The 17,886-nt window shown below is 39.5% G+C and overlaps 1 protein-coding gene across 1 annotated transcript in view; it reads left to right on the plus strand.

Moving 5' to 3' along the window:
• Nucleotides 1-11,752: 11,752 nt before the first annotated feature.
• LOC131356507 (Fc receptor-like protein 3) overlaps nucleotides 11,753-17,886 on the plus strand; it is a 28,939-nt gene continuing 22,805 nt past the window's right edge. The window contains exons 1-5 of the mRNA XM_058395578.1: nucleotides 11,753-11,781; nucleotides 13,974-14,009; nucleotides 15,956-16,207; nucleotides 16,299-16,580; nucleotides 17,396-17,668. Coding sequence (XP_058251561.1) covers nucleotides 11,775-11,781; nucleotides 13,974-14,009; nucleotides 15,956-16,207; nucleotides 16,299-16,580; nucleotides 17,396-17,668 — 850 coding nt within the window. The 5' untranslated portion in view covers nucleotides 11,753-11,774. The remainder of the gene's footprint in view (nucleotides 11,782-13,973; nucleotides 14,010-15,955; nucleotides 16,208-16,298; nucleotides 16,581-17,395; nucleotides 17,669-17,886) is intronic.

The raw sequence follows: 17,886 nt of genomic DNA on the forward strand, positions 1-17,886 counted from the left end.
CACTGCAAAAGTAAATCTCCTGCTTATAGAAGTATTAATGACTCTTTGTTGGCTTTAATCTTAAATGAATGTTCTGTATGAGAGAAAGCGTACATGATCTGAGTGTTTAAGTAGAAAACTTAAAAGCAGCTTAGCACTTATGTAGCTCATGCTTTACAACATTAGCATAGATCACTTATGAACAGAATCAGTTCTTTCTAAGTCTATGTTTGCAGTGAGACAAGGGAAATAACCACAAGGACAGGCATGTAGTTGGGAACACGAAAACCTCATTTTACCTTTAAGTAAGTTGATTTATTCCAGTTGGAAAATGGACAGTATTTGTTAGTGTCAACAGGCAGGTTGCAAAGAATTCCTTTAAGTTGGGATTTTAATCCAAACACAAACACACTAACACCTGGTTTAGTGTATAACCGTTTGTTTTTGATTAGCCTTATTCTCCTTCCTTAACTACTTAAACAACATAAACTTGTATACTGTACACACTTGTGATCTTGCCACTTTAATGTTGTATGAACTGTCATCCAGGTTCAAAGAAACTAGACTCAAGAGGCTGACATACCCACATAAACAAATTCAAGCAGTAAATAAACTCTTACTTACTACTCATTTTCTAGTCACTATTCATTTTTTTTTAACATGTTCACATGAGTTCCATATTGTGGTATCACCAAAACACTTAAATCTACAAAGGGCTAGGTAATATTTAAACTGTGACTAAATGAGACAGTATACAAACTCACTTACCGACAAGAGAATGATAATAGTTTAACAGCTCGTGATGAATCCAGAAATTTCTGTTTACTAGGAATTTGTCAGACAAGTTATCTTCACAATTCATAGACTCCTCAGGACTAATGCAATAAGGCAATAAGCAGTGGTTCAGCCTTCTCCTTAAAAATCTTGACACCGTTTCTAGTTTCAGCTTCTGAATTTTGGTTATTAACTTGGTTTTCTACCACATGTTCTTTTTGTTACATTTTCAACAAAACATGTTCCCTTATACATGCTCAACTGCCCCTTCCCTGATCCGCACTTCCAATTTACTATTGTCCAATTACCCAATCTCATCTTCTTTCACTGTGTGGCATTCACTGTTACTGCCCTCTTAGCAATAATCAGAACATAATGAAACATTTATACATACATCTTTTTTCTGTTTTGGGTTTAACAGGAGTTTTAGTAACCACAGTCTACTACAGTGTGCAGCATCATATCTCCTTCTGGTCACAAAGACAGAACTGAAATGTGTGTGTGTGTGTTCTTTTAGCAGTTGTTGTCAGTTTCTGTTGGGTTATCATGGAAACAAAAAATCCTGAACCTGTCAGCATTGGTAACTCATACCGCTAGGCTATTTTGTGATTATCATGGTCTCTGCAGCAAAGAATGAACCTGAATATTAAACATACAGCTGTACTTAAACACTCTTCAAATATACACTGTAAAGAGGGTGCCATATCTCTGCTGGGATCTCAACAGTGAACAGTTAATGAACTTTAAAAATATATGTATATAATGTATATGTTTAGTGTGCATGTCCTCCATCACAAAATAAAAGAAAATGCCATTTCACTACCCCATTTTGAACAGAAGCCATGTTTTAATATAATTAGATAAAAAGCTTTCTAGAAAGTTCCATTTAATATCTTGTTAAGAACAAGTGTGAACCTGAGTTAGGTAGCAGAGAAACTGTACAAGTTCATTCAGTGACAAAGTTATTTTCTGCAAATTGCTATTTGTTGCTGTAATTTCTGGAGGCATAGAGGTAGGGTTCACGTTTCAATTTATATTTCCATACAATTTGGTGTGAGCTAGTTCACAGGATCTAGTAAAACCTTTTTTTGTTTCATTTTAGTTTAATGAGACTTTAGACTTTTATGTAGAATAGTGTTAATTAGCTGCATTTATCCTTACTGTCACAGGCATGCCGGACTCCACTCCTCGCCAGCGCACTCACTCGCCTGAGTTTTAATTAAGTTCACCTGCAACTTGTTTCCTGAGCACACTCACTCCCCTATTTAAACCTCACGATTTCATGCCTTCTTTGTCTGGTCTCATGTGTAGATGTTGACTTGCTACTGCAAAGCTTCAAGCTCTAGCAAACTCCACTAACTTTCTTCAGCTCTCCCTTTTCTCCTCACTGACTCCTTTCTCCAGCTCCATTTACCTCCTTCCCCAACGTGGACTTCTCCTGGTTCCTTCTGCCTCCATTCTCCGGTTGCCGCTGTGTGCTGGGCTGAGTATCCTATGCTTTTCTCTTTCCACCCGTTCTCCGTTGTGCTTAATAAACATACCCCTCATGGGGTTTACACAAGTTTGTTCCAGACTGGTGATTTGTGACTTACACAAAGTCAGGGACAGTGAGATAAATGTGTGTGTAATATATAGGACAGTCTTAGTGTATACATTTTGCATTGTCCTCAGATGGTTTTCATTAAACCGTATTTGCTACTGAGATTGAGTTTTTCTACATATGATACATTATCTTGCAGGATATCTGTATTGTACCTTAGGGTTAGTATCAAGAGCGGGACTCAAACACCGGGCTTAATGGTGAAGGGTTAGGTCTGCCCTTGTGCCATGGAGAGTCATTTGGCTTTTGAAGCCAAGATGCCAAAACAGATCAGAGGAAAGAAAAACATTTATTGCTCAAAAATAAAATGAATACAAGTCTGAGAGAACCAAATATACAAAAGATTCCAATAAAGGAACAACAAAAAGGGGAAAAAATTCCAATTAAAGATCTGCAAAGTAATCCATACAGAGTTCAAGCAAACAGCTGAAAGAAGGGCAAAAATCCAAGCAAGGGTACAAGGAAGTAATCTCAAAGAAAATTACGAAATGCAGACTTACACAGTAAGTGACGAGTCAAAAGCCAAGCAACTAACAGAGACAACTGGGCAAATTAAATAGACCAAAACTAAGGGGCAACAAGTGTCAAGTCAAAGTCAAAGAAGCTTTATTGTCACTTCAACCATATATAGCTGATGCAGTACACAGTGAAGTGAAACAACGTTCCTCCTAGACCAGAGGTGCTACACACAACACACAGTGACGCAGACAAACAGAGCTAAACATAGAGATAAAAAACTAAACTATACTTAAGGTGCAAGAAAAACTAAACTATAAAACTATACTTAAGGTGCAAGAAATAAACTAGACATACGACAGAAGTGCACAGTATGACGACAGTGCAGACAAACAAAATATAGACCAACTTTTGTGCAAAGAACAGTGTATACAGTGAGTGCAAATATGAAATTGACACATGTAAACAGAATTAATATAAAAAATGTAAAGTGAAATGTAAAGTGACGTGTGCAAACAGGACAATTTAGTGTGTGTGTCCAGCACAGTTCAGTTCTTCTTGGAACACAGTTCTCAGCTTTTGTGCATGTGTGTTATGTATATGTGTGTGAGTACATGTCCAGCACAGTTCAGTTCTCTTGTTGAGATCAGATCTTGGTTGTGTGTGTGTGTGTGCAAGTGTGTGTGGGTGTCCAGCTCAGCTCAGCTTTCTGGGAGATACCTGATTGCTTGAGGGAAGAAACTGTTTAACAGTCTGGTTGTGCGGGTCCGAATGCTTCGGTACCTCTTTCCGGATGGCAGAAGGGTGAAGAGTGTATGTGAGGGGTGTGTGGGATCATCCACAATGCTGTTAGCTTTGCGGATGCAGCCTGTGGAGTAAATGTCTGTAATAGAGTGAAGAGAGACTCCAATGATCTTCTCAGCTGTCCTCACTATCGGCTGAAGGGTCTTGCAATCTGAGACGGTGCAATTCCCAAACCAGGCAGTGATACAGCTGCTCAGGATGCTCTCGATGGTCCCTCTGTAGAAGGTGATCAGGATGGGAGGTGGAAGATGAGCCTTCCTCAGCCTTCGCAGGAAGTAGAGATGCTGCTGGGCTTTTCTGGTGATGGAGCTGGTGTTAAGTGACCAAGTGAGGTCCTCCGCCAGGTGAACACCAAGGAATGTGGTGCTCTTGACAATCTCCACGATGTACCCATTGATGTTCAGTGGAAAATGGTCACTCTTTGTTCTCCTGAAGTCAACAATCATCTCTTTAGTCTTGTCAACATTCAGAGACAGGTTATTGACTTTACACCAGGCTTCTAGTTGTTGCGCCTCCTCTCTATATGCTGACTCGTCGTTCTTACTCATGAGAACCACCATGGTTGTGTCATCAGTGAACTTGAGGATGTGGTTGGAGCTGTGCATTGCTGCACAGTTGTGAGATGCTGTTCCCGATCCAGACTGACTGAGGTCTTCCAGTCAGGAAATCCAGGATCCAATTGTAGAGGGAGGTGTTGATGCCCAGCAGACTCTGAGTGTTGAGGAATGATTGTATTGAATGCTGAACTGAAGTCAATGAACAGCATTCGTAGGTAAGTGTCTTTATTGTCCAGGTGTGTGAGGGCCAGATGGAAGGTTGTGGTGATGGCATCATTTGTGGAGCGATTTGGACGATACGCAAACTGCATGGGGTCAAGTGAAGGTGGCAGCAGGTTCTTAATGTGTCTCATGATGAGCCTCTCAAAGCACTTCATGATGATGGGTGTGAGTGCAACCGGATGGTAGTCATTAAGACAGGACACTGGAGACTTTTTCTGCACGGGGATGATGGTGGTTGACTTTAGGCACGTTGGGACGACGGCGCTGCTCAGGGAGATGTTGAAGATGTCCGTGAAGACATCTACTAGCTGTTCTGCACATTTCCTGAGCACTCTGCCAGGAATGTTGTCTGTCCAGCAGCTTTCCATGGGTTAACTCTGTATAAAGTTTTCCTCATGTCAGCCGTGGTGGGACAGAGCACCTGGTCCTCTGAAAAAGGGATGGTCTTCCTCACTATCACGTCATTTAGTGCCTCGAACCGAGCGGAAGGTGTTCAGCACATCTGGAAAGGAGGCATCACTGTCATAGGCAGGTGGAGCTGGCCTGTAGTTGGTGATGGACTGGATGCCTTGCCACATGCGCCGAGTGTCGCCGCTGCTCTGGAAGTGGCCATGAATTCTCTGGGAGTGTGCATGCTTTGCCTCTCTAATGGCTCAAGACAGTTTAGCCCATGCTGTTCTTAGGGCGTCATTGTCTCCAGTTCTGAAGGCAGAGTCTCTGGATCTTAGCAGTGCACACACCTTTGCGGTGAGTGAGAGCTAATTGGGGGAATCATGTGACTAGAAAAAGGGGAGAAAAAACAGAACAAGGGAATATACAAAGAGGACATCTAGTGGCAAAAACAACAAAAGCAATAACAAATACGGGCACATGAGCAACTTTGTAATGTGAACAAGTAAATACACCATATTGCCAAATGTTTTGGGCCTTGTAGGGTTTAATATGGAGTTGGCCAACTATAACAGCTTCAAATCTTCTGGGAAGGCTTTCCACAAATTTTAGGAGTGTGTTTATGGGATTTTTTGACCCTTCCTCTAGAAGTGAATTTGTGAGGTCAGGCACCGATATTGGACGAGAAGACCTGGCTCGGATTTTCCAGTCTAATTTATCCCAAAGGTGTTCTATTAGGTTGAGGTCAGGACTCTGTGCAGGCCAGTTAAGTTCCTCCACACCAAACTTGCTTATCCATGTCTTTGTAATGAATCACCAGAGGCATCAGTTGTAGAATCCATTAGCGGTTTTATTGTAGCAACAGCAGGCAGAATCGTAGTCAAAAACAAATGTGAGTCAGAACTGGAAAAACCACTATAGTGAGGAAAACAAAACTGAAAGTACAAAACAAAGCGAGGAGTCAGAAAAGCAGGCAGGGTCATACAGAAATCACTATCAGAGACGAGGCAGGATCAGAAGTAGAAAAACAGGCAAGAATCATTCACAAAATCAGCAATATCAGTGAACGCTAGCTATGTCACGTGGGGACATCAGTCATTGTGTGCGTGTGGTATTTATGTCTGTGAGAAACAGGAAGTGAGTCATGTGACTTATTCGTATTCCGGAGAAGGTTCTCTTAGATGTACAGGTTTGTGTTGGGATGTTACAGAATGGATGTTCAGTCTTTCTGCTTGACCATTTAACTGCGGATGATATCCCAAACTCAAACTCAAATTAAGTGCCCTGGTCAGATACGATGTCCAAAGTTGTCCAAAGTAATCCAAAGTTGCAAAAAACCTGGTGGAATTTCCATGGCAGTGGGTAATCCCTTGAGGGTAACCAGCTTGCATGCTTTTGAGAAACGCTCCATCACCACTATAATTGTGATGAACCCACTAGAGTCAGAAAGTCCACTGAGATATGTGACCAGGGACGATGTGGAATGGGCAGTGGTTCAAGTAGACCTTCGGGGAGCTGACGACTAGTGTGTGACTGGGCACAAACAGTACAAGACCTGACATAATCCATTACATCATTACACAGTGAGGGCCACCAAAAATGGCATTGTAACAGTTCTGTGGTGCGATGGGTGACATGCTTTCTCTAGCCAATGAAGCCATTCCTCTAGGGCTGCTTTTATGGAGAGCAGTTCACAGTTGCCTACATCAGCTGTGTGGAATGGTCTTCCATTCATCCCTCTCTTTGATTCTGACAAGGTTATACACACTCCGTAAATCCAGCTTTGTGAATATTGTGGCTCCCCAAAGTTGTTCTAGAGCTGTGGGCACCAGAGTTAGAGGATAGGGGTAGCGGATAGTGATAGCATTCAGAACTCTGTAGTCAATGCAAGTGCAAAGGCCTCCGTCCTTCCTCTCTATGAAGAAAAAGCCAGCAGCAGCAGGGGAAGTAGAGGGGCGTATGAACCCAGAGGCTAGTGCTTCCTCAATATATTCGTCCATGGCCTCACTTTCTGGCAGAGAAAGAGGGTATACGTGGCTTTTGGGTGGTATGGAGTTAGGTAGCAGTTCTGTAGCACAGTTCCAAAGATGGTGGGGTGGAAGATGAGAAGCTTTTTCTTTGCTGAACACTTCCCGCAGGTTCTCGTATTCTTTAGGTATCTGGACAGCATGACAGAGTTCAGGACTTTCCACTGACATGGTGAGGCAGGGATGAGGCTTGGCATAAGTGAAGCAGTGGTGCTGGTAGTGATGAGACCAGTGTGTCAGCTCCTCCTCCCTCCAGGAGATGTGTGGTTCATGTAGTTGAAGCCAGGTCAGGCCCAACACTATGGGATTAGCAGCAGAGGAAATGACAAAAAATAGTTTTCTCACGGCGAAACAGCCCGATCTGGAGAGCGAGAGGTTTTGTTTGGCGATGAAGTTATCCCTCCCCTGGTTCTCTGGTTATTGATAGCCATCACTCGCAGAGGGGGTATGCATGGTGTCGTAGGGATGTGTAATTCCTCCACTGCCAATGATGTTGATGGCCACTCCAGAATCTATCAGCGCTGAGACGGGAATGGATTGATCAGCATAATGTAACAAAGCAGACAAGGAAACCTTAGATGATACAGTAGGTTTACTTCTCCCATCTGAGACATGGATGGTTTATCAGGGCAGCGGGACACTTGGTGGCTGGGTTGACCGCAATAGTAGCATAACCGCATGGCGGTGCGGCGTTGGCGCTCTCTCTCCTCGACACGCGAGCTCGTCCCAGTTGCATAGGCTCAGGAGCATTCTCTGTGAACGCTTGTACTTTAGTGTAGCGACAAGGCCGGGGAAAATAGGGGGCAGCAGCATGGTGTTGGCGTCTCTGGTTGTCTAGACAGATCGCCATCCCGATGTAGAGTGACAGCGTGGTGTTGGTATCACGACATGCCATCTTTGCTTGTAGTGCCGGATTTAAGCCCTCTCAGAAAACGGCCAGTAGAGCTATGTCATTCCACCCTGATTAAGCCGCTAGCATACATTGATACTTGATAGCATAGTCTGCCGCACTGTCAGAGCCCTGGCGTAATTCCGCACTGTCAGAGCCCTGGTGTAATTCCATTAGCTGGACAGAGATATCCTTACCCCAGGCTGGATATTCGAAGACTCCACGAATTTGTCCCACAAAATAATTTGCAGAAGTCTTTATCTATGGATCTGCATCCCACACAGTTGACGCCCAGTCCAGTGCTCTTCCCATAAGAAGAGAAAGCATGAATGCACACTTGGTGGAATCATTGCAGTATAGTTCAGGTTGGTGAGCGAAAAAATTCCCACATTGGCGAATGAAACCTCTACAGCGGTCAGCGGATCCATCAAACTTCTCCAGTCTGGGTATGCTGAAGCATAAAGATTTCCTTTCACTGGAACATAAGGGCCGAGCCCAACCCCTGAAAAACAACCCCACCATAAATCCCCCCTCCAACAAACTTTACACTTGGCACATGTCGGAACTCTCAGTTCTGTCAGAGTTCTCCTTTGAGTGGACACACTACAGGGTGGTTCTGAAGTCTTCTCCAACTACCTATTACTGCTGAACACTTAGCAGTACTATACAAAACTATACAAAATCTATAAAAAATAAAATAAAGAAACTTCTTCAGGCTTGGATGAGAAGAAGCAACCGGTTTTATTGTAGGAAGTGAATAACACCAAAATGACACTCAAGTCCACAGCGTCAGGCCTGATGCGTTCAAGTGCACTGGCATGTAAAAAAATCCCCTCCTTATTGCTTATTTGTCTCATCAGTGTTTTGACTTCTTAGGAAACTTTTCTGAGAACTAATACATCCTATAAAACAACTCCTCCTTCCTTTAATCTTTTTATTTTAACTGATGACCCTGTGGATATCAATCACTGACCTTTAAGTTAGACACAGTGCTGTTTGTCATATTTGTTCAAGTGAGCTCTGCCTTATTGTTACAAGTGTTAGTATCATTTATTAATATTATTTATTACTAACATTGCCAGAAATTTATTTATTTATTATTATTATATCCCATACACTTGTGTACTTGTATTGTGAGGATTATTGTGATTACCTGACATTTAATTATTTTCCCCAACTCTTAACGGAGGATGCTATGCTTATTTACTTACTTACTTATACTTATTGCTTAGTTGTTTAAACTTATTTACTCTTCTTATTGATGCTATGGCTCTCTCATTCACACTATCCTATTTTTTCTGTTAGTTTAATCCCATCCTGTACTTCATGCACTATCACATATCCTAGTATCCAGCCCTAGTTTCACCACATTTATACTTTTATACAGTAAACACGGTATTTTGGTGTTTTCCTTGCTTGTCTTAGTAGTCACCTGCCACTAGAATGGTTCTTCTTTTATACACAGCCACTTACCAGCCCTACATAAGCATCATATCTCTTAAGCTTCTAATCACTCTGTGATGTCTGCCTATACATTGTTTCTGCATAATGTTTGTATAGTGTATATGAATTTTACTTCTAATTTTTACATCAGGTTGTTTTGCACTGTTATGCATCTAATATCTTATTGTTGTCATATCTGGGGGCTGTTATGGCTTTCTTCTCTCCCATGTGTGCAGTTTCTTAACCCTACAGTGGGCCTCATCAAGTTGGAGGTGTGTGTGTGTGTGTGTGTGTGTGTGGTGCATGTGTATAGCATCTTGACTCCACAAGGGGGCTCATTTAATGAGACAGATTTCAACAGATTTATCCATAAATTGTACTTAAGAGCATCCTGAATTTAAAATCTACTATCTTCAGGGTTTGTGTATTACAGTAATACCTTGACTTACGAGTTTAATTCGTTCTGTGACCAAGCTCGTAACTCAATTTGCTCATATATCAAATTAAATTTCTCCATTAAAGTGAACTGAAATGCTATTAATCCGTTCCAGCCCCCTAAAAACCACACCAATCTTTTTTTGTTGTTTTTAAATAAGAAAAATGTACTTTATAAATAACAAATAATGAATAAAAAAATAATAATACATAATAAAAAAGAATGTAAAGAAGTAAACTGGTTTTATTAAGTGTATTTACCTTGAAGATCAGACGAAGATGCTAGTGGAGGTGGAGGAGAAGAGTTTTTCATTTCATGCTCTATCGCTTAACTTACTCACTACACACTTAATGCTACAATTAATTGCTAAATTTAACTTACACACCATGCTACACTTACACCATGCTTATCGCTAAACTTAATTGCTACTTTTTATTTTTTTCACTTGACTTAATCATCTTCTTCACTAACTTTTGCCTTTATCACCACACTTTCCTTGCTTTCGCTTGCAGGGCGTTTCAATAAAAACTTGTACAAGGAGGTTTGTTTCTTCCTCCCTTTCAAATTGTTTGGAAAATGAGTGAGGCAAGTGTCATTACACAGTGCCAACGCACGACCTGGAGAGATAACCACGTGAACTGACTGCTCGCTGGGCTACCAAGTGGCGGGTGGCGTAAGCTCGCTCGCTCATAACTCAGATCTCGGCTCGCATCCTAAAGCAAAAAATCGACGGCTCGTATCTCGGAAAACTCGTAAGTTGATTCACTCGTAAGTCAAGGTTTCACTGTATTTTGTATCATTAGCTTTCTTAGGTATTGAATAGTTAAGACTTTATTTTGAGAGATCTGAATTTTTGAGTGATCCTTTTTTATGTTCTTTATTTCTTATGGAGTATATGTCCTGAATATAACTTGACAGCCAGATAAACACTTTCCCAACATCAAGACTCTGAAGACGATAATCTCCTTGTCCACAGGTTTAATGACGTTAGCAAGAAAGGTGAAACTGAAACATTAAAAGTACAAAAGAATAATCCAAAAAGATAAATTAAATGCTCTCTTTTTAACTGTAGCAAGACTGCATAATCAGTAGATGTTTCTAAATGTAACATATTTAATTACATTTAACAGACATTTAATAAAACAAAACCGTTATTTTCTGCACTGTTATACAATTAGCGTTAGCGGTCTATGAACGGCACAATGCTAATGCAGCGATATGTTAGCATAGCAACATAGCCAGAAAAATCATTTCTAAGAAAGAACGTAAATAAATCAACACTATCGTTAATCATTTTATACACATGTATATAATAATAACACATATTAATAGAACAATCAATACATACCAACGATGCTACTACAAAGCAAGAAGTAAACAAATATTGCAGATTTTTTACTGTAACAGATGCTGAACACTACTCTCTGTGTCACGCTTGATTGCTTCCCGAATACAGGTCACGTGACGTAACTGCTTACTTATACTTTTCTTAAAGAGGCCACAACCCAATTATATACAACAGTAACAAAACAATGATAAAAAATACTTGATCCGAGTGTTTTAAAAAATAAATGGATGTTGTTTTTAGATTTATATCTTTTTTGATTGATGATTGAAGTGATGCTAAAAGGGGCCTATTTGCGCAATGAGGATATGAACATATATATGTGCAAATTGTTCAGAGCATTTACAGAAGAAATTTTGGATAAGTGGGTGAGCTGTACCAAGTTTGATACAATACACTGTCTACTACTGTGTGTAGCATCATATTTCCTTCCAGTCACAGACATAGACAGAACTAAAATAAGTGTGTTTGTGTGTGTTTGTGTGCATGTGCATGTTTAGCAGTTGTGGTTAGTTTATGTTGGTCTATCTTAGAAACAAAAAGGCCTGAACCAGTCAGCATTAGTGACTCATGCCCACTAGACTATTTTGTGATTATCATGGTCTCTGTAGCAAAAAATTTGCTTTTGGTATATAGTTATAAAATAAAGTTATGTTCTGCAAATTGCTATTTGTTGTTAGAATTTTTTCAGGCATAGATTTAGATTTAAATATCACATTAGCTCACACCAAACAGAAATTGTTCATTCTCTTTGTGTGTAAGAAGACAGGAAGTGTAGAGGCTTAAACACAAGCCACTGATCAGTCAGTCGTTTATCAGTGTGACAGAATGGAGCTGTGGTCACTCTGTGTGATGATCTGTGAGTAAAAATGTTTTCTTTATGTCTTCATTAAAGTGAGTGGTGGGTTAAAAATGTTCAAATGAAGTCTGATGTCCTGTGTGATGAGGTTAATATGTGATTAGGACATTGTCTAGACTTAGTCTCTTCGTCTTTTTAGTGTATATCTGTTTTAGTGTAAAAACTGTTTCTGCTAATGTTCTCAGTGAGAGTGCTGCTATATAACTGCTATTTAATGTGACTTTAGTGTCTTTTATGTTTTTAACCCACAATAAATTTGCTGCACCTCTGCATTTAGTCCCTAATCATTAACAATAATGTGACTGCAATAGATGTTCACTAACATTCAAGAGTTTAAGATCACCTGTAAAGCTCCTTGTTTTCCAGTTGTACACCAGGACCTCCCACTCCTTTTTCTGTACTGGTGTGAGCAATTCATTAAGATAATTTCTTAGCATTAATATTTTAAGCCTGTAAACAAACCCACAACTCCTGATGCTCCAGATACTAAACTAACCTAAAGAAGGACATTTTTATTCCTCCCTTAATCAGTACAACAGTCTTCATCTGTGAGAGCACTAAAGGGGTTTCTAATAATCAATAAGCCTTATAAAATGAATAATTTGGATTAACACACATAGCATGAGATTGAAATAGAGGACTGATGGTTTCTGATAATGGGCTTCTGTGTGACAATGTAGATTTTGAAATAGATGAAAATGAGATTTTCCCCGAAAAACAAGGAAATTTCCAAGTGATCACAAACTTTTGAAGGCTCATGTGGGTGATTAAATAATTTGTAGTAGTTACAATTTTATTAATAAATACAGTGCAAATAAATCTGATGTGTGAAAATAAAAACTTTACAAACAGTACAGACTTCCCAGTATGGACTTTTTTCCAGTATGAAGTATGAACGTCCCAGTATGAACTTTTTTCCAGTATGAAGTATGAACTTCCCAGTATGAACTTTTTGTTTGTTTGTTTTTTAAATTGGTTTTGAGGTTTAGACACAGCAATTTCCTGGGAGCAAATTAAACAATTGTGTTTAGGGTTTATTATTTCCTAGAAGAAATATATGGTTGTGTTTTTCCCCTCTAACACTCTGCAGCCATTTTCAGACGTTTCTGTTAGAGGGATTTTGCACTTTGCACAGTCCTTAGATGAATGTTTTCGTTAGACTGTATGTGTTACTGAGATCGAGTTTTTCCTCTTATATGATACATTATCCTGCAGGCTGTATGTATTGTAATGTAATGTTAGTGCACATGAGCAACTTTGTAATGTGAGACAAAGAGAAGGAAGTGATGCAGTTCAGCTTCAGATTAGCAGATGTGGATTAAATTCTACATGAGACAGTAATGAGCTGTGTAGTGACCTGAGTGAAAATAGCTTCTTTAAACACCACACATTATTGGAACAGGTAAATATTTAACCTGTCTTATAGCTGAAGTGAAACTAAAAATATAGTTATTTTATTTACAAAATTTGTTTTCTTAAAGAAATTAAAAAGTCAGCATTACATATCTTTGTTCTGGAAAATAAACTATAATATAATTTGGTGAAGGGTGAAATGAAGATTTGCTGAAACAGTCCTTGTCTTTTGTAGCACTGCATCTTAGATGGATGGATGGATGGATGGATGGATGGATGGATGGATGGATGGATAGATGGATAGATAGATAGATAGATAGATAGATAGATAGATAGATAGATACTTTATTCATGCCAAAGGGAAATTTACTTAGTTCAGAACACCAGAGGGAGCTCTCTGAAACAATTTTTGTTTTTACTTTTATTCAAAGTGAAGGTTATAGAGTCGTCCATTTATATGTAAATATAAATTTCAGCTGAAACTTTCAGTGCCAAACTTTGACAAAAACAGAAATTCTCACTGTAGTTTTTATAGTAAAGATCTATGGCTGCTATCATGACGTTTGACACAAACACCATGTGAATCAGTTCATGGTTTCTGTTTCCTCTCATGGCTATTATAAATAGACAGGAGACGAGTTCTGAAACCATCAGATGTGGCAGAAAATAACTTGTCAGAGCATGTTCATCAGGTTATATTAAGGTCTCATACTGAATTATCTATACTAAAAATATTGGATTATATAAGTAAAAAAATTAAATTATTTATACAATTAAATGTGAAATACAGTAAGTGATAATTTTGACACAACAATTCTCTCTTCCTCTTCCCTTTTTAGTGTTTATTTCACTTATCCAGGTTGGAAAAGCTCAAGGTAATTTCTCTATATTTTATTGTTTATGTTGTGTTCATGTTGGATTTGTATTAAACTGGAGAAGATTGTGTTTGTACATTGTCATGCAGAGTTTAAGATATTTACAGTGAGGGAAAAAATTATTTGATCCCCTGCTGATTTTGTACATTTGCCCACTGACAAAGAAATGATCAGTCTGTAATTTTAATGGTAGGTTTATCTGAACAGTGAGAGACAAAATAACAACAAAAAAAATCCAGAAAAACACATTTCAAAAAAGTTATACATTGATTTGCATTTTATTGAGTGAAATAAGTATTTGACCCCTTTGCAAAACATGACTTAGTACTTGGTGGCAAACCCTTGTTGGCAATCACAGATGTCAGACGTTCCTTGTAGTTGACCACCAGGTTTGCACACATCTCACATCTCAAGGAATTTGGGCCCACTCCTCTTTGCAGATCCTCTCCAAGTCATTTAGGGTTTGTGGATGACGTTTGACAACTCAAACCTTCAGCTCCCTCCACAGATTTTCTATAGGATTAAGGTCTGGAGACTGGCTAGGCCACTACAGGACCTTAATGTGCTTCTTTTTGAACCACTCCTTTGTTGCCTTGGCCATCTGTTTTGGGTCATTGTCAGGCTGGAATATCCATCCACGACCCATTTTCAATGCCCTGGCTAAGGGAAGGAGGTTCTCATCCAAGATTTAACGGTACATCTTGATCATAACCTGTCCATTGTCCCTTTGATGCGGTGCAGTTGTCCTGTCACCTGGGGATGGTTTACTTGGGGTCATAGGCAGCATTCCTCCAAACACGGCGAGCTGAGTTGATGCCAAAGAAGATTTTGGTCTCATTTGACCACAACACTTTCACCCAGTTCTCCTCTGAATCATTCAGATGTTCACTGGCAAACTTCAGATGAGCCTGTACATGTGCTTTCTTGAGCAGGTGGACCTTGCGGGCGCTACTGGATTTCAGTCTTTCACGGCATAGTGTGTTACCAATTGTTTTCTTGGTGACTATGGTACCAGCTGTCTTGAGATTTTTGACAAAATCCTTCAGTGTAATTCTGGGCTGGTTCCTCGCCATTCTCATGATCATTGAAACTCCAGGAGGTGAGATCTTGCATGGAGCCCCAGACCGAGGAAGATTGACAGTCCTTTTGTGTTTCTTCCATTTGGGAATAATTGCACCAACTGTTGTCACCTTCTCACCAAGCTGCTAGGTGATGGTCTTGTAGCTCATTCCAGCCTTGTGTAGGTCTACAATCTTGTCCCTGACATCCATGGACAGCTCTTTGGTCTTGGCCATGATGGAGAGTTTGGAATCTGACTGATTGCTTCCTTCTGTGGACAGGTGTCTTTCATACAGTTAATGAGCTGAGATTAAGAGCACTCCCCGAGAGTGCTCCTACTGTAATCTCAGCTCGTTACCTGTATAAAAGACACCTGGGAGCCAGAAATCTTTCTGATTGATAGGGGATCAAATACTTATTTCACTCATTAAAATGCAAATCAATGTATAACTTTTCTGAAGGTTTGAGTTGTCAAACGTCATCCACGAACCCTTAATGACTTGGAGAGGACCTGCAAAGAGGAGTGGGCCCAAATTCCTTGAGATGTGAGATGTGTGTAAACCTGGTGGTCAACTACAAGGAACGTCTGACGTCTGTGATTGCCAACAAGGGTTTGCCACCAAGTACTAAGTCATGTTTTGCAAAGGGGTCAAATACTTATTTCACTCAATAAAATGCAAATCAATGTATAACTTTTTTGAAATGCGTTTTTCTGGATTTTTTTTTTGTTGTTATTCTGTCTCTCACTCTTCAGATAAATCTACCATTAAAATTACAGACTGATCATTTCTTTTTCAGTGGGCAAACGTACAAAATCAGCAGGGGATCAAATAATTTTTTCCTTCACTGTACATTGACAGTCTGTGTTTGTGTTTTGACTTTTCCAGCAGATAATAAACCAGTTCTGACTGTGCAGCCAAATTTATCACAAATATTCAGAGGAGAGACGGTTATACTCTCATGTAGAATTTCGGGAGGAAGTGGACCATACATCTGGTACGAAGATGGTGTTATTGTTTACAGCTCTGCTGAAAAGGACTACATTATAAAAGTAGATCAGAGTCACAGATACAGATGTTACGGGTTTAAGAATGGATGGTCAACAGCAAGAAGTAATGAAGTGACTCTCTCAGTGATAGGTACATGTCTGATCAAACACACTGATTCAATATCAGATGGTCAGAGAAGGGTGTGTTTGACTGATTTGATGTATTTGGTGTAACTGCACAGAGATACCAAAAGCTGTTGTGACTCTGCAGCCTGATGGAGAGATATTCAGTGGAGAGAAAGTCACTTTCACATGTGAAATACGAGGACATGCACACACCGTGGATGGGAAATGGATGTACAGCTGGTATAAAGATGGTGTCAAACTTTCTGACCCTGCTGAGAACAGAGAATATTCATTTACTGCTGTAGAGTCTTTCACTGGTATATATACCTGCAGCGGACAGAGAAAAAGCGACTCACAGACTTCAGAGACCAGCACTGCTGTTACACTCACTGTGTCAGGTGTGTGTGTGTGTGTCTTCTTCACACCAATATATATTAACTTAAGCATCATATCACTACATGCAGTGCAGATTAAGATTACACGTTTACTTACACTCTTACTTAGACATGAAAATGTCTTTGTTCCTCTTGGATAACTTAATGGTTTGAGGTGAGTGAGCTCAGTACTTCCTTAAATATTAGTTTTAGTTCTTTATTTACTTCCTGTTCCAGTCATTCAATGCCCTTTTAGAGGAATTATGGCAGGTCTGCCTCTTTTTCTCATCTCTGCCACAGTTATTTCTGATCATGGCACAGTGTGCTTCTTGTTAAAAGATTTTACTCTACTGTACACTGTGTGAAAGATTCTATTTAAGTGATGTTTATATACAACACGAGCTGGCAGTAATCAAGCCTGGTTGTGTCTAGTCTGTTGAACTTAGCTATCAATAAAATCTGGTTAACAGAGTAACTACTACAGTAATTTAGTAAGTTGGGCATTATATTTTTACACAGAGCCAAATGCTATTGGATTTTTTCATTCATAAACAGTATTTAAAAAAATCTGTATTTGTCTACTTGCCTTTGTCTTTTCATTTTTTTTATTAATCTGAATTTTTCTATTGAAGTAGATGAAATCAGGAAGAGGGCAAATTCCCTTCCACAACATTTACTACAAAATACTTTGACAGTTATTAATGAAATATTTATTAATGGAGAGTGTTTTACAGTGTATTAGTAACAGCCTGTCTCTGTCTGTAGTAGTGTAGTATTGATTAGTGAGATAAACACTCTGAGAGCAGCACATGAACTGTGTGTTTCACCTCCAACTACAGAAAAACCTAAACCTAAACTCACATCAAACCATGAAGGAGATGTACTGACAGGAAACTCAGTGACTCTGTCCTGTACACTGAAGCTACAGTCTGCTGGATGGAAGTTTTACTGGATCAAACCCACACAGAGCTCTGAGACTGAAACTGAAACAGACCCCTACACCATCAGCTCAGTTAGAGTCTCTGATGGAGGTCAGTACAGGTGCAGAGCTGGAAGAGGAAACCCAGTCTACTACACACACTACAGTGATTCACTCTGGGTAAATGTTACTGGTGAGTATCGGTTAAAAAAGTTTGTAATGTTTAAATAAATATATACAACCTGTGCAAAAGTTTCTGAACCATGTAAAGAAATCATGGAAAGATGAACTAAAAATTATGAAATTAAATGTTTCTACATTAAAAAACAGAGAAAGAAAAGTGACTAGTAAGTCAAACCCCAACAGCTTAATTATGTTTGTCTGAAAAGGTGTTTATTTTGTAATATAATG

This window comes from Hemibagrus wyckioides, linkage group LG07 (genome assembly GCF_019097595.1).
Source record: "Hemibagrus wyckioides isolate EC202008001 linkage group LG07, SWU_Hwy_1.0, whole genome shotgun sequence".
NCBI classification, from domain to species: Eukaryota; Metazoa; Chordata; class Actinopteri; order Siluriformes; family Bagridae; genus Hemibagrus; species Hemibagrus wyckioides.